Raw genomic sequence first — 16541 nt, 5'->3', positions numbered from 1 at the left:
CTTGTAGGTGAATTTTACATAGATAAATTTATTGAGTTGTCATTTTAGTCTAAAAACTTTTTTTTTAGAGTCAAACATATATATGGTATTCGGAGTCCATGAAGTTGATAAGAACAATTGGCAAATACCGAACCTAAACATCTTATTCAACGACAATAAACTTAATCATATGAGCTAACTGAAATGGTGGAATCCACCAATCATTTTAGTACCATAACTTTGACAACGCTGTTATTTTAGTCTTTATGTCCATTGCTACTTAAAATTGCACGTTAACTCTTCCTTTAAAAAAAAATTAGTGAGAAACAATGTTAATGGAGTTTTTCTAATGGCAATGGATGAAAGAACTAAAATGACAATGTTGTCAAAGTTAATTGACTAAAATGATAAAATTTAAACTTAATAGACTAAAATGATAAATTCACCCCAAAAAAAAAAAGTACAGTTAGTAAATTGCATTTTTTGCTATAATTGTACAATAACCAGTGAGCTCATACTTCTTTATGAGCACAACTCAATCTTACCCAAAAAGTAAAAAGCCAATTCAAACTCTTAGCATAATTTTTTTTTTTTTTTTTGGGTACAAGGACTTGAATTTATGAATATTTTAATGATAAAAAGTCGTTAATTTACGAAGTTGTTGAAAAAAATACTAAGCCAACCATATCGTTCTGCTAGATCAATTGCTCAGACAAAATCTTATTATCATTGTTGAAGCTTGAATCCTTGTTTTTTTTTTTTTTTTTTTTTTATCTCCTTTGGAAGTTGAGGAACTTGATGCCATAGGCAAAGACAAAGAAGAAAACGAGGACAAAGCCAATATGGGCTGCAACAACAGCTCCAAGGAAGTTATATTCAAAGCCCAAGTGAGACTTCAGGTAATATTTCACAGGCATATAGCCTTGTCCAGGTACCTCAATTGGAGTGGTCTTGTCACCCACTTGAGAGGTTACAAGGCCATAGATTGTCCAAGACACTGGAGAGCCCCAGTAATACCACCTCCACCATATTGGAATTTGCTGCACATGTCAACCATTAGAATTTTGAAATTCAATTTTCTTTTAATGTAATGGACTTGAAAATTGTATCATAATCTTGAATGGTGTATTCCATATCGAGATTCCCTCTAATTTGTAGTTAGATTTGTGACATATGTTTCTTATTTGATTTTGAATGATTTACATAGGGATTCAAGACTGGATTTTTTAAATGCGACATGTCTTTCATCTAACTAAAAACTAGAGGAAAGTAGAGGATTTAAATGGGAGTGGATCCTTTCCTGTATCAGTATCACAATCACACAAATATCGTTAAACCATAGTTTTTCCTACCGTGTGGAATTTATGCATATGACATGGTTTCCCATTGTTTTTTTAATAAGCTGCTTTTATTTGTATATATGTTCAATGCTAAAAATGACTCATTAAGTCCTCTCCATTTGAAAATACTTCAATGTATACTTTATCTTACTCGAGAATGTATAGTTGAAGCTATTGGAATAGAAGAAAAATGTGTCAATTTGACTCCCACAAGGTTTCCCAACTCCCTATCTAGATGTTCAAATTATGACGTAGCCCTTAAAAATAACAGTTCATTGAGGAAGTCTTCTACACTCTATTGATTGTGACAATGCTAAAGCTAGGATTTTATCCCAAAGGAGGCAAAAATTTTATAACCGACACGCCAATGCACATTTGATATAAGTTAAATCACTTCAAATAAAGCTTGTGTGTACTATTCTCATTATGTGGATATATCATACTATATTTTGTGTAATTGTTTAGGTATTGCTTACCGGCCTCGTGATGAGAAAACCAGAGAACAGGTTCCAGATGTTTAGGAAGAAGGACATAACAATGGCGGCAATTTGGTAGCTAGGAGTCAGAGCTACTACCATCATCCCATACAATGTGTAGTATATAAAGCACATCAAGATAAAGAAGTAAAACCACAAGAACTTTTCAAGTCGCCAATGGAATCCAATCATTGAGTAAAGGATAAGAGTGTAGACAAAAGTTTGGATAGCTACATAAATTATCTCCACTGCCACCTACACGGCATCAAATAAAAATGCCAATTATTTCTGCTGCAAATCAAAGTATTAAATTCATTTTTCTTTCATTAATAAATATGTTTAGGATCCAAAGCTGACCCCAAAATTTTGGGACTAAAACTTTGTTTGTTTGTTTGTTGGTTTTTTTTTTTTTTTTGAGAATCCTAAAACTTTGTTTGTTGTTGTCGTTCTTGTTCTGGTTCTTTCATTAACTAGTTGAGTATAAAATTAAAAATAATTCCTCTGAGGTGAAAAAGTGGTTTTAATCTTCCTTTACCTGAGCAAAAGCATAAGGCAAGGCTGAATACATTCCAGCTGCTCTTTCACGGTAGAAGACTGTTCTTTCAATTGCCACAACAGGCTGCACTGCAGCCGTGTTGGTGCTTCCAAGAAAAAGAGCAGCAGCAAACATAGCCCCCAGCAAATTCAACAGGTCTTGTTCCCTGTGCCTATTAACATGATAGTTTCATCATTAAACAAGTAAATGGTATGATTTATATGTCTGTTAACATGATACTTTGCAATGAAGTAGCACAGAAATGGTGCACTTAATTGTAGAGTCCATCCATTGTATGACTAAGAGGTTAATTGTCCCTTTTTTATGCCTCTGTAACTATGCAAAATTCTACAAAATGACGAGTGAAGATCAAGTTAATAACTTCCTTGGATCATAATCTTTTTTAGTGCATGCTTAAAATCAGATAATATATGTAATTCTTGTTTAAAATCAATCATACCCTATGGGTTAATTACCATACCCTAATAGTTCTTTGATATTAGTCCAATTTAAGATATGAAAATAAGAATTTAAGACTTACATCTTATCTCCTTTGTCCCAGAAAATTAGCCCAAATAGAACACCCATGACTATCGTTACGAATAACCGGATGGCATTGTATTGTGGGTTCCTCCAATAAGACCAATATTGCTTCCAAAAGCAAGCTTTACATTGAATTACAAAGGATTGGGAATATTTGGTGGGGAAGTAAAGGTCCTTTAATCCTGGTGATGGCGTGCTTAGCTCGTTGATGAGTTCTTGATTCCTCCTGTACAAGAAATCAATATAGAAAAACTTATTATATTTGAAAATAAAATTGAAAATTGTAAGAGGAAAAAAGAAGCTTGAATTTTTCAAGAATGTCTAATGTTCTTTTTACTTGTACAGTTCAGAATTGGCATAAATTTCCGCAAAATCCACATCGAGTTGATCCTCAACTGCAGGAGAACTGATTTCTAGCATCCATGTTGCAGGATTATATCCATCTTTGATCTTAGGAACATATGGGATAGCCTGAAATTGTCATATATTAGTTTGTGAGTAAAATTCCCAAGAGTTGCTGCATTGATAGCCCCTACATGGCTATAGATATTAGTTTGTGATCAAAACTTCAAAAAGTTAGTGCTATAAAAAGTTGCTGAATTGAGAATAGTGCTATTCACCTCAAAGTAATCTACAAGCTTTTGAGAATGGTGACCGAGGGGTCCAGCATAAATGATTTGTCCACCCCTCTTCATCAACAGTAACTGTGGGCAATTTGATATTTAATTTCGAAGTGTTATGTGATTATAAGACAGTCAGGCACACAAAGCTCAAACACAAAATGTTTGTATTGATATATCCTATATACCTCATCGAAAGCTTCAAAAATGTCTATGCTTGGCTGGTGAATTGTGCAGACAACAGTTCTCCCTGTATCCACTGTGTTCCTCACTGTACGCATTACAATTGCTGCAGCTCTAGCGTCAAGGCCTGATGTTGGCTCATCCATGAAGATTATGGAGGGATTAGCAACCAATTCTACAGCTATCGTGAGTCTCTTTCTCTGTTCAGTTGACAGACCATCTACTCCTGGAACACCAACTAAGAAATTCCTCAATGGATTTAGCTCAACCAAGTCCATGATTTCCTCAACAAACATCTATTGTACAAAAAAATGAAAGCTATGGTAAGTAACACCATTTGTAAGACTTTTAGTTGCTAGACATGCATGGTAATTGGACAATTGGAAGCTACATATTTACTATTAATAGAAAATCATTCATGTCAAGAAACAAAGTTTGGAAAGGTTAAGAAACTCCCAACTTTATTCTTGTCTTAAGACACCAAATTATTGAAAGCTGAAATTAGAATAAATAAATTGACCTATACCTAAATGGAAGAAAATGAATCATGTTAATGGCTCCAAGTTGTATGAATAAAAAAGATTTTGTGAAGTAGTTTTCTACCCACATGACTTGTAGATATATGGGCACAGCCCAAAATATGATTTTATTTAATTATTTGGGCTAATTACCTTATGAAACTAGAATATTGTGGACTGAGGCACAACTTAGTTTTTTTTTTTTTTTTTTTTTTTTCCTTAGCAAGTAAAAACCACCTATTAAATTGAGACATAAAATAGAATAAGCTCATACAGTCACGGAAATGACATGTTTGGAGATAAAACGATTAGATTTTGGACAAAGAAACATGCCTTTCGAGTTTCTTGCTTAACTTCCTTGGCAAGACGCAGCCAGGCAGAGTACACAAGAGATTCATAGACAGTAACATTGGGTGAATGGATATCATTCTGTTCACAATAACCGCTAACCCGAGCAAAAGTTGCTTGGTTCTTAGGGTAACCAGATATGCTGATACTTCCTTCAATGTACCCACTAGTTTTTCTTCCTGCTAGCACATCCATCAATGTGGTTTTTCCAGCACCACTTACGCCAACCAATGCTGTTAGAATACCAGGCCTGAAAGCACCACTAACATCTCGTAAAAGTTGGAGACGACTTTCTTCGATCCCTTGGCCCTTCATTTCCTGATGAAACTAGTGTTCAGAATCTAGATTTCAAAAACTAAAAGGTTTAAACTTTTGAATTTTTCCAAATATTAAGATGTTAGCTTGATGTGACACATATTATTAATAGCCTAATCAGGAAAACACCCAATACAGAGTTGTTCAATCTTATGTAGTATTCAAAATATCTTGACATCTTATTTTAACGAGCATCTTCTAGACATTCAGGATATCATTATCATAAAATTAATGGTCCCTCAGTCATGACAAATATAAAGTTGGAAATCCAGCAGTCCACTTATGATGCACTCTAGGAAGAATTATTAAAAGTTGTAAATGATTGTCAAGAGCTTTGTAACTCAGCTGGCAGTTCAAATCCCCCACCCCCATTGTAACTATCATATTATATTTTGTTGACATCCCATCCATTAAAATGATTTTACATTCAATGAAGCATTTAAATTAGAATGAAGCATTCCTAATTAGGTGCAAAATACATTAAAACATTTGAATAGTATTTTAGCCGCCATTTTTAATATGTGATGGAATTTTTTTGGTTATCATTTTATTATTATTGTAAAAAAAAAAAAAAAAAAAGGCTCTAAATGATCAATCTATTGGGTAAATAAACCTTTTATTCAACTATTTTATTGAATCAGCTTTTATTTTTTCACTTTTTCTTGCCCTACCATAAGGCAACTCTCCAAGAGGGAAAGAGAGAAACGGGAAAAGATACATACAGCTGGCATATCGACGTGGTAATTTACATGATTAAATGCAAGTGACAAGGGATGGAATGGCAAAACCATTCCTCTTCTAGTAGGTGCATTCTCTGCAGTACCACTACCAATTGAGTTGTCTGGAGTGTTTTTCACTGCCATATCAATACCTGTATGCATTCACATGTTACAATCATTAACAGCAGGAACCATTTATTTTCCTTAAAGCAACTATGTAAATGATCTCTTAAAGAAATAGAACTGCAAGTTATGGAACCTTGAAACAACGGAGCGGTTGTAGATGTACTCATTCCACCTTTTTTATTGTCATCCTCCTTAACAATAACGGATTTAGAATTACCTAAAGCTGCGTTTGATTTTCAAAGTAATGTTAACTCTAAAATCTTATTGTAGTAACTAAACTGGAGATTAGTGTGGTAAATGATTGCTTACGATTTAGAAATGTGAGTGCTATGATAAAACAGATGTTAAAAAGAACAGAAAACCCAAGGAGTGCCCCAACACAAATCCAATACCAATATTCTTCCTTAAACATGCCCCTGGCCTTGAGAAGAACCTTTCCGACGGTGGGTTCAGGAATAAATGGGTCCAGATTGGGCTGTAACAAAGAAAAAGTGAAGATTTTAAAGGAATAGAATGATTGTTTACAAGTTTTCTTGAAGATCTTACAGCACTCCATCTTTTGTCAAGAAATTCATTGATGGCTATGGCATTCTGTCCGTACATCATGGGAGAAATGTAGTAGCCCCATATCATCCATGGTGCAATGTCATCTAGATAAGGAGAAGGAGGTTTTCACTATTTCAATTATTATAGCATTGCATGAAGAGATGAGCATCTCTCAACATATATATGTACAGAATCATTTTAGTTGAGACTTGAACACTAAAGATTTATTGAAAACTCATCAACATAAATTGCTAACCTTTGGCAACAATGAACCCACCAAGGACAAAAACCAATAACAATGCAAAGGTACCAATCGTATTTGCCACAACTTGAACTCTTCCCAGTACTGCAATAAACCGGAACAGAGATAAGCCCATCTGATGGATGCTAAAGAATGCCAATAATTGGCGGAAAAACCTAGTAGAATTTTCAAGATATGTTAATAAAACATAAATTATATATTCACATAGCTCATGGATGGAACATAATTGACATAACAAGAAATTATATACGCATGAAATTTATTCATTTATCTGGAAGAATATATGTGCAAGCACATACCTACTAGCAGAAGGAGCAAACCCAATAGTGTAATATGTTAGGCAGATCCATATTCCTGACTCCATCAATGAGAGAGGAATCCTGAGGAGCCAAATTGGTAAGCCGAAAGCCCATGCTGGATGGAACAAGAAATCCCGCTGCTTAAAAAATACAGGAAGCCTAACAATAGTCAATGCAAGTTCTGACACTCCATTGAACATGACATTAATGAGACTGAAGAACATTGCACCATAATATTTCCCTCCATCTTCTAATTGACCGTGCTTCATTTCTGTTCTAAAGAACACTGTCATGGCAATAATTGACATTATGGTAATCTGGGTTGTCTTAAATACATATATAAAAGAGTTGCGCTTCATCAATAGCCACTCTCTTGCAAAGCATGCCTTCAAGAGTTCCCAATTAGAAATTCCATACTTCTCTTTTACTAATGCTGCGCGATGAGCTTTAGACCTATCATATGGAATTCCAAGCTCATCATAAAGTTGCTGGCCAATGTGAAAATTATGAAAGTGATCTACAAACTCAGGAACACTAGTATATTGGTAAGGTTCATTCTTTTTGCACCAGTACTGCTCCTGATCCTTTCTGGAAGTAACCTCTTGCAAAAAGTCTGCAACTCCTTTCCTCTCTGGGCACTTGAAGCCAACATCTTCAAAAAATTCAAGTACGTTCTCACACGGACCTTGATAGACAATCCGGCCTTCTGAAAGTAAAATAATGTCATCAAAAAGATCAAAGGTTTCAGGCGCAGGTTGCAGAAGAGAAATTATCATTGTCACATCCATTATATGAACCATCTGCCTCATGAACTTGACTATCTGGAAAGTGGTTGAACTGTCTAGACCATTTGATATTTCATCTGTAAAAAGAGCCTTTGCTGGTCCAACCAACATTTCTCCTGCACTCAGTATAATCATTCCAATTCGACATTTTGTTAAATCCAAAAACGTTTTTGGAAAAAAAAGAAAAATACACTGACACTTCAATTTTATATGTAGTCATTTTTTTCTATGTTTTACATACATACCTATAGTAACACGCTTCTTTTGTCCACCAGATATGCCTCTTCTCATTTCATCCCCCACAATAATGTCAGCACATATGTCCAATTCAAGAATCTGTTGTACATACTTTGAAAAGTTAGAAAAGAAAATTGTCTGAGAATTAAAGGGGTGGTTACCAACATACCTTGAGAACATAATCTGTAACAAGACTTGTTTCTTGGCCTGCCATTGCTGTGGCTTTCATGAATGCATCTATCTCAGGATCTGGTTTTATTCCTACTTCTTTTTCTCGTCTTGACAATTCTGTCAACAGGTCATACCTTGTTCCAACTCCCAAACAACGTCTTGAAAAGTCCAATGTCTCTCTGACTGTCATTTCCCCTTGATGAAGATCATGTTGGCTAATGTATGCGCATGTTCTCTGAGGAACAAATTCTGATAACTCATGACCACAATAACTGACTCTCCCTGATATCTATTCATGGAAGTTGTTAATGACAAAGTTAGGACTTCATAATATAAGAGTAATCATTACTAGAAGTACTCAGAATTCAACAATTACTTTTGGAATTTGTTGTGAAATAGCTTGCAAAACTAAAATTTTTCATAAATTAAGAAACATTTTGAGGAATGTGTCTAAGAAAACTGACATAACGAATTAGCAAACCAGACTTTATGAACTTTTCATATACTAAAATTTCCAGCATTACCTGCTCATTTCTCTATCTAAATAGGAAACAAAAAAAAAATTTAAAAAGATTATATTATAGTTTGAATAGTGCAAGATCTTAAAATGACTAGCAGACATTGTCCTAGTTATAGGGAGGAGAAAATGACACACCCTGAGATCCTTGTCCCTCTTCCCAGCAAGTGCTTGCAGCAATGTTGTTTTCCCTGATCCTGGAGGTCCTAGAAGCAATGTCATTCTGGAGAAAAACCACCAAATTTATCAACAAAGTACATACAAGAAATTCAAAAGCTCAATAAAATAGCCTTGACACTGCACATGAGAAGAAAAACCATACGGTTAATTCTGATTCATTAAAAGGTTTTTCTACAACATATTGTTTCAAGATTCAACAATAAGTCAGGGGACACAAACTACATAGTAAGTTTTGCAATAATTCAATACCTTGATGGCTTCACTATTCCACTCACGTCACGTAGAATCTTGACAACCCTTTTCTTCGATGGCAAAAGCTTGATTAACCCAAGAACTGCCTATTTATCACAACAAATTAAAAACCAAACCATTGTCAGTACATATACCAAGCTGTAAAATAAATTGAAGCAACATTTCTGCTATGATGCATTGACGGCAACAATTGAACACGTATTGACAACAACAATTAAATACCTTCTCTTTGATGCATTGACAACTGAACTGAATTTATTACAGAAATTGTTTTTTTCATATGTCACAATCTCAGACTCTCACCGTCAATTTGTACATGAAAATTTCAAAAAGAAAATCAACTTGAATTTTCATTCGGACATACTCAAAATTTGAAAAAGAAAAAACAGATATATGTTGTCATTTTGGATATGAAATCAGTCTAGAAATTAATTCCCATGTAAAAGTAAGGTAGAGAGAGAGAGAGAGAGAGAGAAGTAGTATTTCTTCTCAAATTTCAAGAAATATATACCAGAGCCTTTAAAACTTTGACTACCCTACAACATTCCATAATCTTCCAAGATAAAAATTATATAGAGACGGGAGAAGAAGCAAAATTGGATCATGGAAAATATAAAACTTTGTTGTGTAATCCCCGTTTGGCTAAAAAAATACCAAACTATAGGAGATAAAAACACCTCAATTGAATTCAAGTATGAGTTCAGCAGAGTTGGGAGTGCCCTGGCTCCAACATATGCATCTCCTTCGATTGATAAATGCTCAAACCTGACTTCAATCTTTGGAATGTCAATTCCCACCCTAAAAGCAAATGATTAAAGATCATTAGAAGCTTAAAATCAAAATTAATAATTGAACTTCGATTCAACCAATTAAAAGAAGAAGAAGAAAAGGCACATACTAAAACATTATGTAACCAAAACTATACCCTACTCTTAAAAAAGGGTCTACCTGTCAGTCCTGTCCCTTAGTCTACGAAGCAGCTTCTCACTATCTTCTTCAACAACCTTAAGTATACTCTCGATGAGATGCTTCTTGTCCTGCACTCCAAGATTGGTAACATCAACCTCTTGATAACCAACTCTCCCATTATCCAAAACCTGCTTCAGCATTCCTTTCCTCAACCTATCATACGTTGGAAGCCGCTCTAATGCCGCCCACATCAGCTCCTCTTCATCATATTCCCTCCCACTCTTCTGAAACACATCAGTTTGTCCTGTCCAAGCCTCACGCAAGCTCGAGGAGGCCCAGCTTCTCTTGCTGCTGGATGACCGGAAACTCATCCTCTTGCTGCTCATGGACCTTACAAGTTCATCTCCAACCAAAGCAGCTGCCATAATGTAATACAATACTCTCTTTTTTAACTTTTCAAGCACCTGACTATTCCCTAGTGTATGTGTAATACTATACTTAGCACTTCCTTACTTTAATGCACTACAAAACTTATGTTGCCATAGAAATTCAAAAGAGTACTTAAAAATAGTGTGTGAAGAAGTTCAAAAAAGTCTGTATGAGCTCATGAACATGTGAATCTGGAATAACAACTCAGATAGTTTTGAGCTAAATTTGGAGATGCTGGGTGTGAAAAAATGTGTGGCTTGGTGGTAGTTTGGACATGGTAGGAGAAGATGGTGAGTAAGAGCATGTCACTGACTGAAATGGGCATTTATAAAGAGTTTGGATAAAGATGAAAGATTATGCATGGAATTAATAATCCAAACAACCACCAAGCCACACACATGAATATAGAGACACACTGACTCTGACTGAAATGGGCATTTATAAAGAGTTCGGATAAAGATGAAAGAGTATGCATGGAATTAATTATCCAAACAACCACCAAGCCACACACGTGAATATAGAGACACACGTGAATCCTAATTTAGTGTTGGCCGCTGGTGTTGTTCTAGAAAACTAAGAAGAGGCATTTTTCAAGTTACTATTTGACTATGGTATATATATTTACTATCCAGGCATTTATATAGTTTTTTTAATGCGTATTTTTGGATTAGCTTTTTTGTTTTGAAAACTGATTATATTGGCTATATTTACTTATTTGTTTAAAATTGACAAAAAAAAATATAATTGTGCATAAACAAAAATTGAGACTTTAAACTGTTGTGCAAAAAAAAATATAAATGCGCTATGAGCCTAAATTGTTGAGTCTATGGTTGTGTTTGCCATTAGCTTAAAAAGCCAACCTTTTTTTACTATTTAGCTTATTTTTGCTACTATTCAACTTATTTTCGGTACTATTCATGGACCCCATTGCACTTTTTAGCACTATTCATAGACTCTACTATACTATTTCAGCTACCTTCTAACTTTATCTACAGTACTCTCAGCAAAAAAATTTTAATTTCAGTTAAATAAATTATTCCCAAACGGACTCTATATATGTGAATTGTGAAACTTCTAGTTGTACCATTAAGATGTCCTGCACATCAATCTCACAAGACATCTACTAGGTTAAATAAATCAATCCATTCAAACATTTGCTTAAATGAAAAGTTAAATGAATATTAGTATGTATTTCTCTTTTTTTTTTTAAGTGACACATGACACTAATTAAAAGATTAAATGAAAGAATTTTTAAAGAATGTATAATATGACAAACCTCATACTCTAATACACCGTTAACATGCATAACATGCGTGTTTAGTTTATTTCGCGGTTTATTTAGCTTGAAAAATACTATTATAAACTAGACAATAAACCTTTTTTTTATAGGATCTAGAAAATAAACTTAACCATACATGCTTACTAGTTTGTGCTTTGGTAGTAATTGTTTTTTTTTTTTTTAATAAAATCAATTACATCGGGTCGGAATTTTCCAATACTTTTAACAAATCATTAGAAAATGTTACATGCTGATCAACTAGAAACATTGAAATTTATTTGATTATCCTTCTAAAAAATAAATAAATAAATAAAAACCAAAAATTAAACAAAGGCAAATACATACAAACGAAAGAGGCTATACTGCGAAACGTTAGAAGCTAGCTGCCAAAGTAGCTGATTGTCTGGACTCTAGAGTCAAGACTACGACTAGACACTTTCAAAATCTAATGGATATATTTCCCTTTAATTAAATCGATAAAACCCCCAAATTCTGTTCCATAAACTATTTTATTACTAAGAAAATGTGTAAATATTGAGACTACATTTTGATCTTCTGGGTGTATGGTATATACAGTGTTCGTCCAAAAGTAACAACAATTTTACAAACGAATACAAGTCAAAAAAAATTAATGTTCCTCACCCTTCCCTATTTTATTAGTGTTCTCTGTGAAAATTTTAAGAAAACAAAATTTAATTCTCTATTAAAAATTTAAAATTTTGCAAATCACTCTCTTTTACTTATAGACTTTTGTAGCAATAGTTTTTAATTTCTTTCTTCCTAGTATACATTTAACCTGATATTAACAAAACTAAAACTAAAGTACACTTTTGGCCCTCAAAATTTAGATCCTTCTTGTTTGATTTTGTTTTCATATTAGCTTTGTCATCCATTTCTGTTAATGATCAAACTTTAACACCCCATAATTTTGATACTAATTTAATTATTATGCGTAAATTATAAAGGAGGCCTACAACTAAATGGATTAAATTGATTTGAGCCTAAAATATTAAAAATAAGAGAAATACTATGGGATATGAAGCCCAAATGAGGTGGCATAAGTTGCCTTGATAACCCTAACCTTTTATCTTTTAAGTTACACATGTATGTACATAAGAAGTTCCTTTTTGTTTTCAGCCATAACACACAAGTGAGCTGTTTCTTTCTTCTCTACGACTGTGCACAAGTATTTCAGGTATGGTTGTCTTGTTGAAATTTTAGAAAGTTGAAAGATTTAGAGAGTGGAAAATATTTTTATGGCTAATAATTGTCCCCACATGGGTTCGTGCGTTTGTTCTTTTGGTACCAAGTAAAACAATTGGCTTTAGGTTCATAAAATCTAAACCTATCATTATATTGATGGGAAGGGACAAAATTGGGAAATGCCCCATTTGAGCAAAAAAAACAGTATTATGCCCTCTTTTCCAAACTAAATAGGGAAATGCCCCTGTTTTGAAAATCGAGTTTCTCAAAATCGATTTAGGCCCTATAGCGGCGTTTTTTAGGAGCCTATAGTGATGCTTTTAGGACCTATAGTGGCGTTTTTTTAACTCAATTTATATGAAATCGAGTTATAGGTAAAATAAAAAATAAAAAAATTGCCTATAACTCGATTTTATGGAAGTTGAGTTTCAAAACGTCACTATAGGTCCTGAAAATGTCACTATAGGTCCTTAAAAACGCTACTATAGGGCTCCAGAATTTTTTTTTTTATAACTCGATTTTGAGAAAATCGAGTTACAAAAGAGGGGCATTTCCTATTTAGTTTGGAAAATAGGGCATAATGCTGCTTTTTTTGCTCAAACAGGGCATTTTTCAATTTTGTCCTGATGGGAAGCTGACCTATGATTTATTACAATATTAAAATTGGAATTGTTTACATATATAGCGGTATGGTCCTCCATAGGCTTTGAAATTGATTTCGTAATGTATGGCCATATGGTCCTCCACAGGCTTTAAGATGGATCTGACAGAACTTTAATATGTGGCTTCTACTTTTGATTAATATATATATATATATATATATATTAGGTTGATAAGATAGGTTTATATATCATGTGGCTTCAAGGGAAAAATGTAGGCAACCGGATTTATAAATTAAGAATACTATCACGTGGCTTCCCATGTTAGATTGAATATATATATATATATATATAATATTAGAGTCAATAAATATCCAGCAGCATCAAGTGGGAATGCTAAGCAACTAGATTGATAAATTAAGGCTATACGTGGCTTCCAATATTAAATTGGATAGATGTAATGTTAGAGTGAATGAATATGAATAAATAATATGGCTGTTACATTCAGGTTGGTCAGATATTTATTATTTGGCCCTGTTGAAGTTTCATGAATACCTATGATTACGTTAATGGAAAATTTTGATTTGATAGTAATATTTTTTTAAGTCCAAAAATCTAATCAAAGCTGAAAGTGAATTAGATAGTTAAGTGAATAAATGGAGGATTTTGGATATATTAATATTGTCTAGGATAAAACCGTTTAAGTGTGAAAATAGATTTTTAAGTGGGAAATTGTGTATTGATGAACCTATTTTTGGTGTTGCTAGGTTCTAATTCTACTAAATTGTTATAATTCAAGGGATGTTGATTTCCTTTATTTTTGCAACTAAGAGGTAAGTGGTATTTACTAATTTTAGAGGTTTTCCCAAACAGTGTTGATTATTAAACTATTTTATATCAAAGAAATATGTTGATATTCTAGGTATAAATTGATATTTTATAAATGCTTGATGTGTACATTGAATATTCGTTTTATGAAAAACTTGTGGGACAACATGAATTTATTTAAACATTTATGCGTGAATATATCTGTATATTTTTTAGAATTATGAATGGATTATTTTTTTTGTGAGCATATTGAATGTGTTGTGAAAACTTATGGCAAGTCGTGATTAAAAGTTCAGTATTGTATTTATTCCTTAGCGAGGGACAATCATACTGCAGTTAGTCCTTAGCAAGGGACAGTCCCAAAAAAGGGGACAAAGCACATTTGATAGCTCCTTAGCAAGGGAGTATACTATTGAGGATCCAAAAAGGAAGCTCCTTAGCAAGGGAGTGCACTTTTAGGTTCCAAAGGAGCCATTCTTAAGAAAATGGATAAAAAGGAGGTTCTAGTCCCTAAAGGGGATAGCACAACCCTGTTAACAGGGCGTAAACGTTGACCACGAAAAAAGCCTAGGAAATTATTTATATGATGGTATTGATATATGTATTTTGATGGCTCACAATATAAAGATATTTTTTTTATATATGAAATATTTGATGATAAAATAATGATGAGTTATAAGTTATAAATTTGTTGTAAGAATTATTTATTTAAAAGGTTTGTTTCCACACCCCAATGTTAGTGAATTCCACTTATTGAGTTATCTCACCCCCTCCCCCCCCCCCNTCTACCAAAGCCTCCACTAATTTTATATCTTCAGCAGGAGTCCACTTTCGTTTAGAAGGATCTTGAGAATCAAGTACAGTTGATTCCTTATACATATTCTTTTACAAGTTTTCCATATGTAACAACCAAACTTATGAATAGTAATAATTATTCCATTACAATGTTTTCTATTCCAGTAATAAAGATTGCTATTCCTAATGTAATCTACATTCAGTGTACCAAATGTACCCTTAGTTAATTATGAAATTTTTTCCCCAAAAAAAGGGTTTCGGTGACAATAATAAAGATAGTCTTAAAATTTTCGTTAAAAAATTGTTATAGCATTTTTATTTCTATATCTTCTGCTTGAATAGTCAAAATCCAATTGCTTTAATTACAAACTAGTATTCCAGAATCAAGCAATTTTTAACAGTGGCATCTAAGAAAATCTTCCTAAATCGACAAAGATTGTAAATTGTTGGAAAATACAGTTGGATTAGAATACTAACAATAATAACTAGACCCAGCCAATAAAAGTATGAAAGAATTAAAACCGGCAGCATCCTACCTAGCTTGCTTGTATTATTTGCAGTTGCATCATGATGATGCAGCTGCTAGTGATGCTGGTCATGATGCAACGCCCACTTCTTTAGTGCATTTCTATTCTTAAGTGCATTCCTTCTACCAATGGAACGCTCAACGTCAAAAAAGTAAGTTTGTATTCCTTGTTTGCCACCAAAGAAATGCAGTGGAGCCTCACGCACATGGTTGTTTTTACTTTTTTTTTTTTTTTTTTTTTTGTAATTTAGAGAAACAAACACACGCAACACAATTAGTATGTTTTTAATTGGTTACTTATTTGGATTTTTCATTATAGAAAGAAAGTTTTTCAAAAAATGTTATTTGATATAAGTGTGATTTTGAGCTAGATAATAGTTAGTTGAGTAAACTACATATTTAATCCCTAACCTTTAAGGAATATGTTATTTTGGTCTTTGACCTTTTAAATGTGTCAATTTTGTCCCTAAACTTTTAGCATTGTGTCAAAATATTCTCTGCTATTAAATGATAAATGAAAAATGTTGATTTGGCTAATGGCTCAAATAAAAAATCATTTTTATGTTACATCAGATGACATGTGTAATGCCACAAAGAATAAAAAAAAAATTAAGAATTTGTTGTAATATAAAATATATTAAATTACAATGTGCTTTAAAAAATTAAAAATTAAAAATATAAATAATGTAAAATCATTCTAGAATATTCTCGTCACTTTCGTAGCATCCAAACAGAAAATCATTTGAACCCAAAACACTCTTCAAATCAAGACCAACAGTAACCCATCTCCTACACCACTTTTCAAACCAAGAAAAACATTCTTACTTATTGATCTACTAGGAAAATTACTCAAATTTAAAATATGCAATTTCACCACCAATTTCATCCTTTATTTTGGGCAACAAAGCAAGGGAACTACCAGCCAGCGTTGATGCTCAATCCAATTAACATCCCAACAGAAAAAAGACATTAAGCCCAATGACGATGAAAGCTGTAAAGACAATGACAACGTGGTGCATGTA

General features: G+C 33.3%; 1 protein-coding gene across 1 annotated transcript; it reads right to left on the bottom strand.

Moving 5' to 3' along the window:
- Positions 1 to 430: 430 nt before the first annotated feature.
- Positions 431 to 10648, bottom strand: LOC112013008 (pleiotropic drug resistance protein 2). Its single transcript, XM_024045392.2, has 20 exons — positions 9900 to 10648; positions 9629 to 9749; positions 8949 to 9037; positions 8658 to 8742; positions 8001 to 8291; positions 7840 to 7930; positions 6810 to 7710; positions 6505 to 6665; positions 6249 to 6352; positions 6012 to 6177; positions 5836 to 5925; positions 5580 to 5728; positions 4528 to 4860; positions 3682 to 3972; positions 3494 to 3577; positions 3211 to 3344; positions 2872 to 3099; positions 2331 to 2502; positions 1796 to 2050; positions 431 to 1019 (listed from the first exon to the last, which is right to left on the bottom strand). Exons 1-20 carry the CDS (start codon positions 10283 to 10285, stop codon positions 750 to 752), a joined length of 4401 nt encoding a protein of 1466 aa, XP_023901160.1. The 5' UTR covers positions 10286 to 10648; the 3' UTR covers positions 431 to 749.
- Positions 10649 to 16541: the final 5893 nt, after the last annotated feature.

Source organism: Quercus suber, unplaced genomic scaffold, assembly GCF_002906115.3.
Source record: "Quercus suber isolate HL8 unplaced genomic scaffold, Cork oak 2.0 scaffold_123B, whole genome shotgun sequence".
Lineage (NCBI taxonomy): Eukaryota > Viridiplantae > Streptophyta > Magnoliopsida > Fagales > Fagaceae > Quercus > Quercus suber.
This window is presented reverse-complemented; position numbering and strand designations above follow the sequence as displayed.

Bases quoted from the DNA above. Each gene is read 5' to 3' on its own strand.
- LOC112013008 (XM_024045392.2), bottom strand. From the start codon at position 10,285: ATGGCAGCTGCTTTGGTTGGAGATGAACTTGTAAGGTCCATGAGCAGC. The intron at 7,931-8,000 runs GTATGTTGGTAA...TATGTACAACAG, and splicing joins TTACAGATTATGTTCTCAAG to ATTCTTGAATTGGACATATG. The intron at 5,729-5,835 runs GTTCCATAACTT...GAATGCATACAG, and splicing joins AACCGCTCCGTTGTTTCAAG to GTATTGATATGGCAGTGAAA.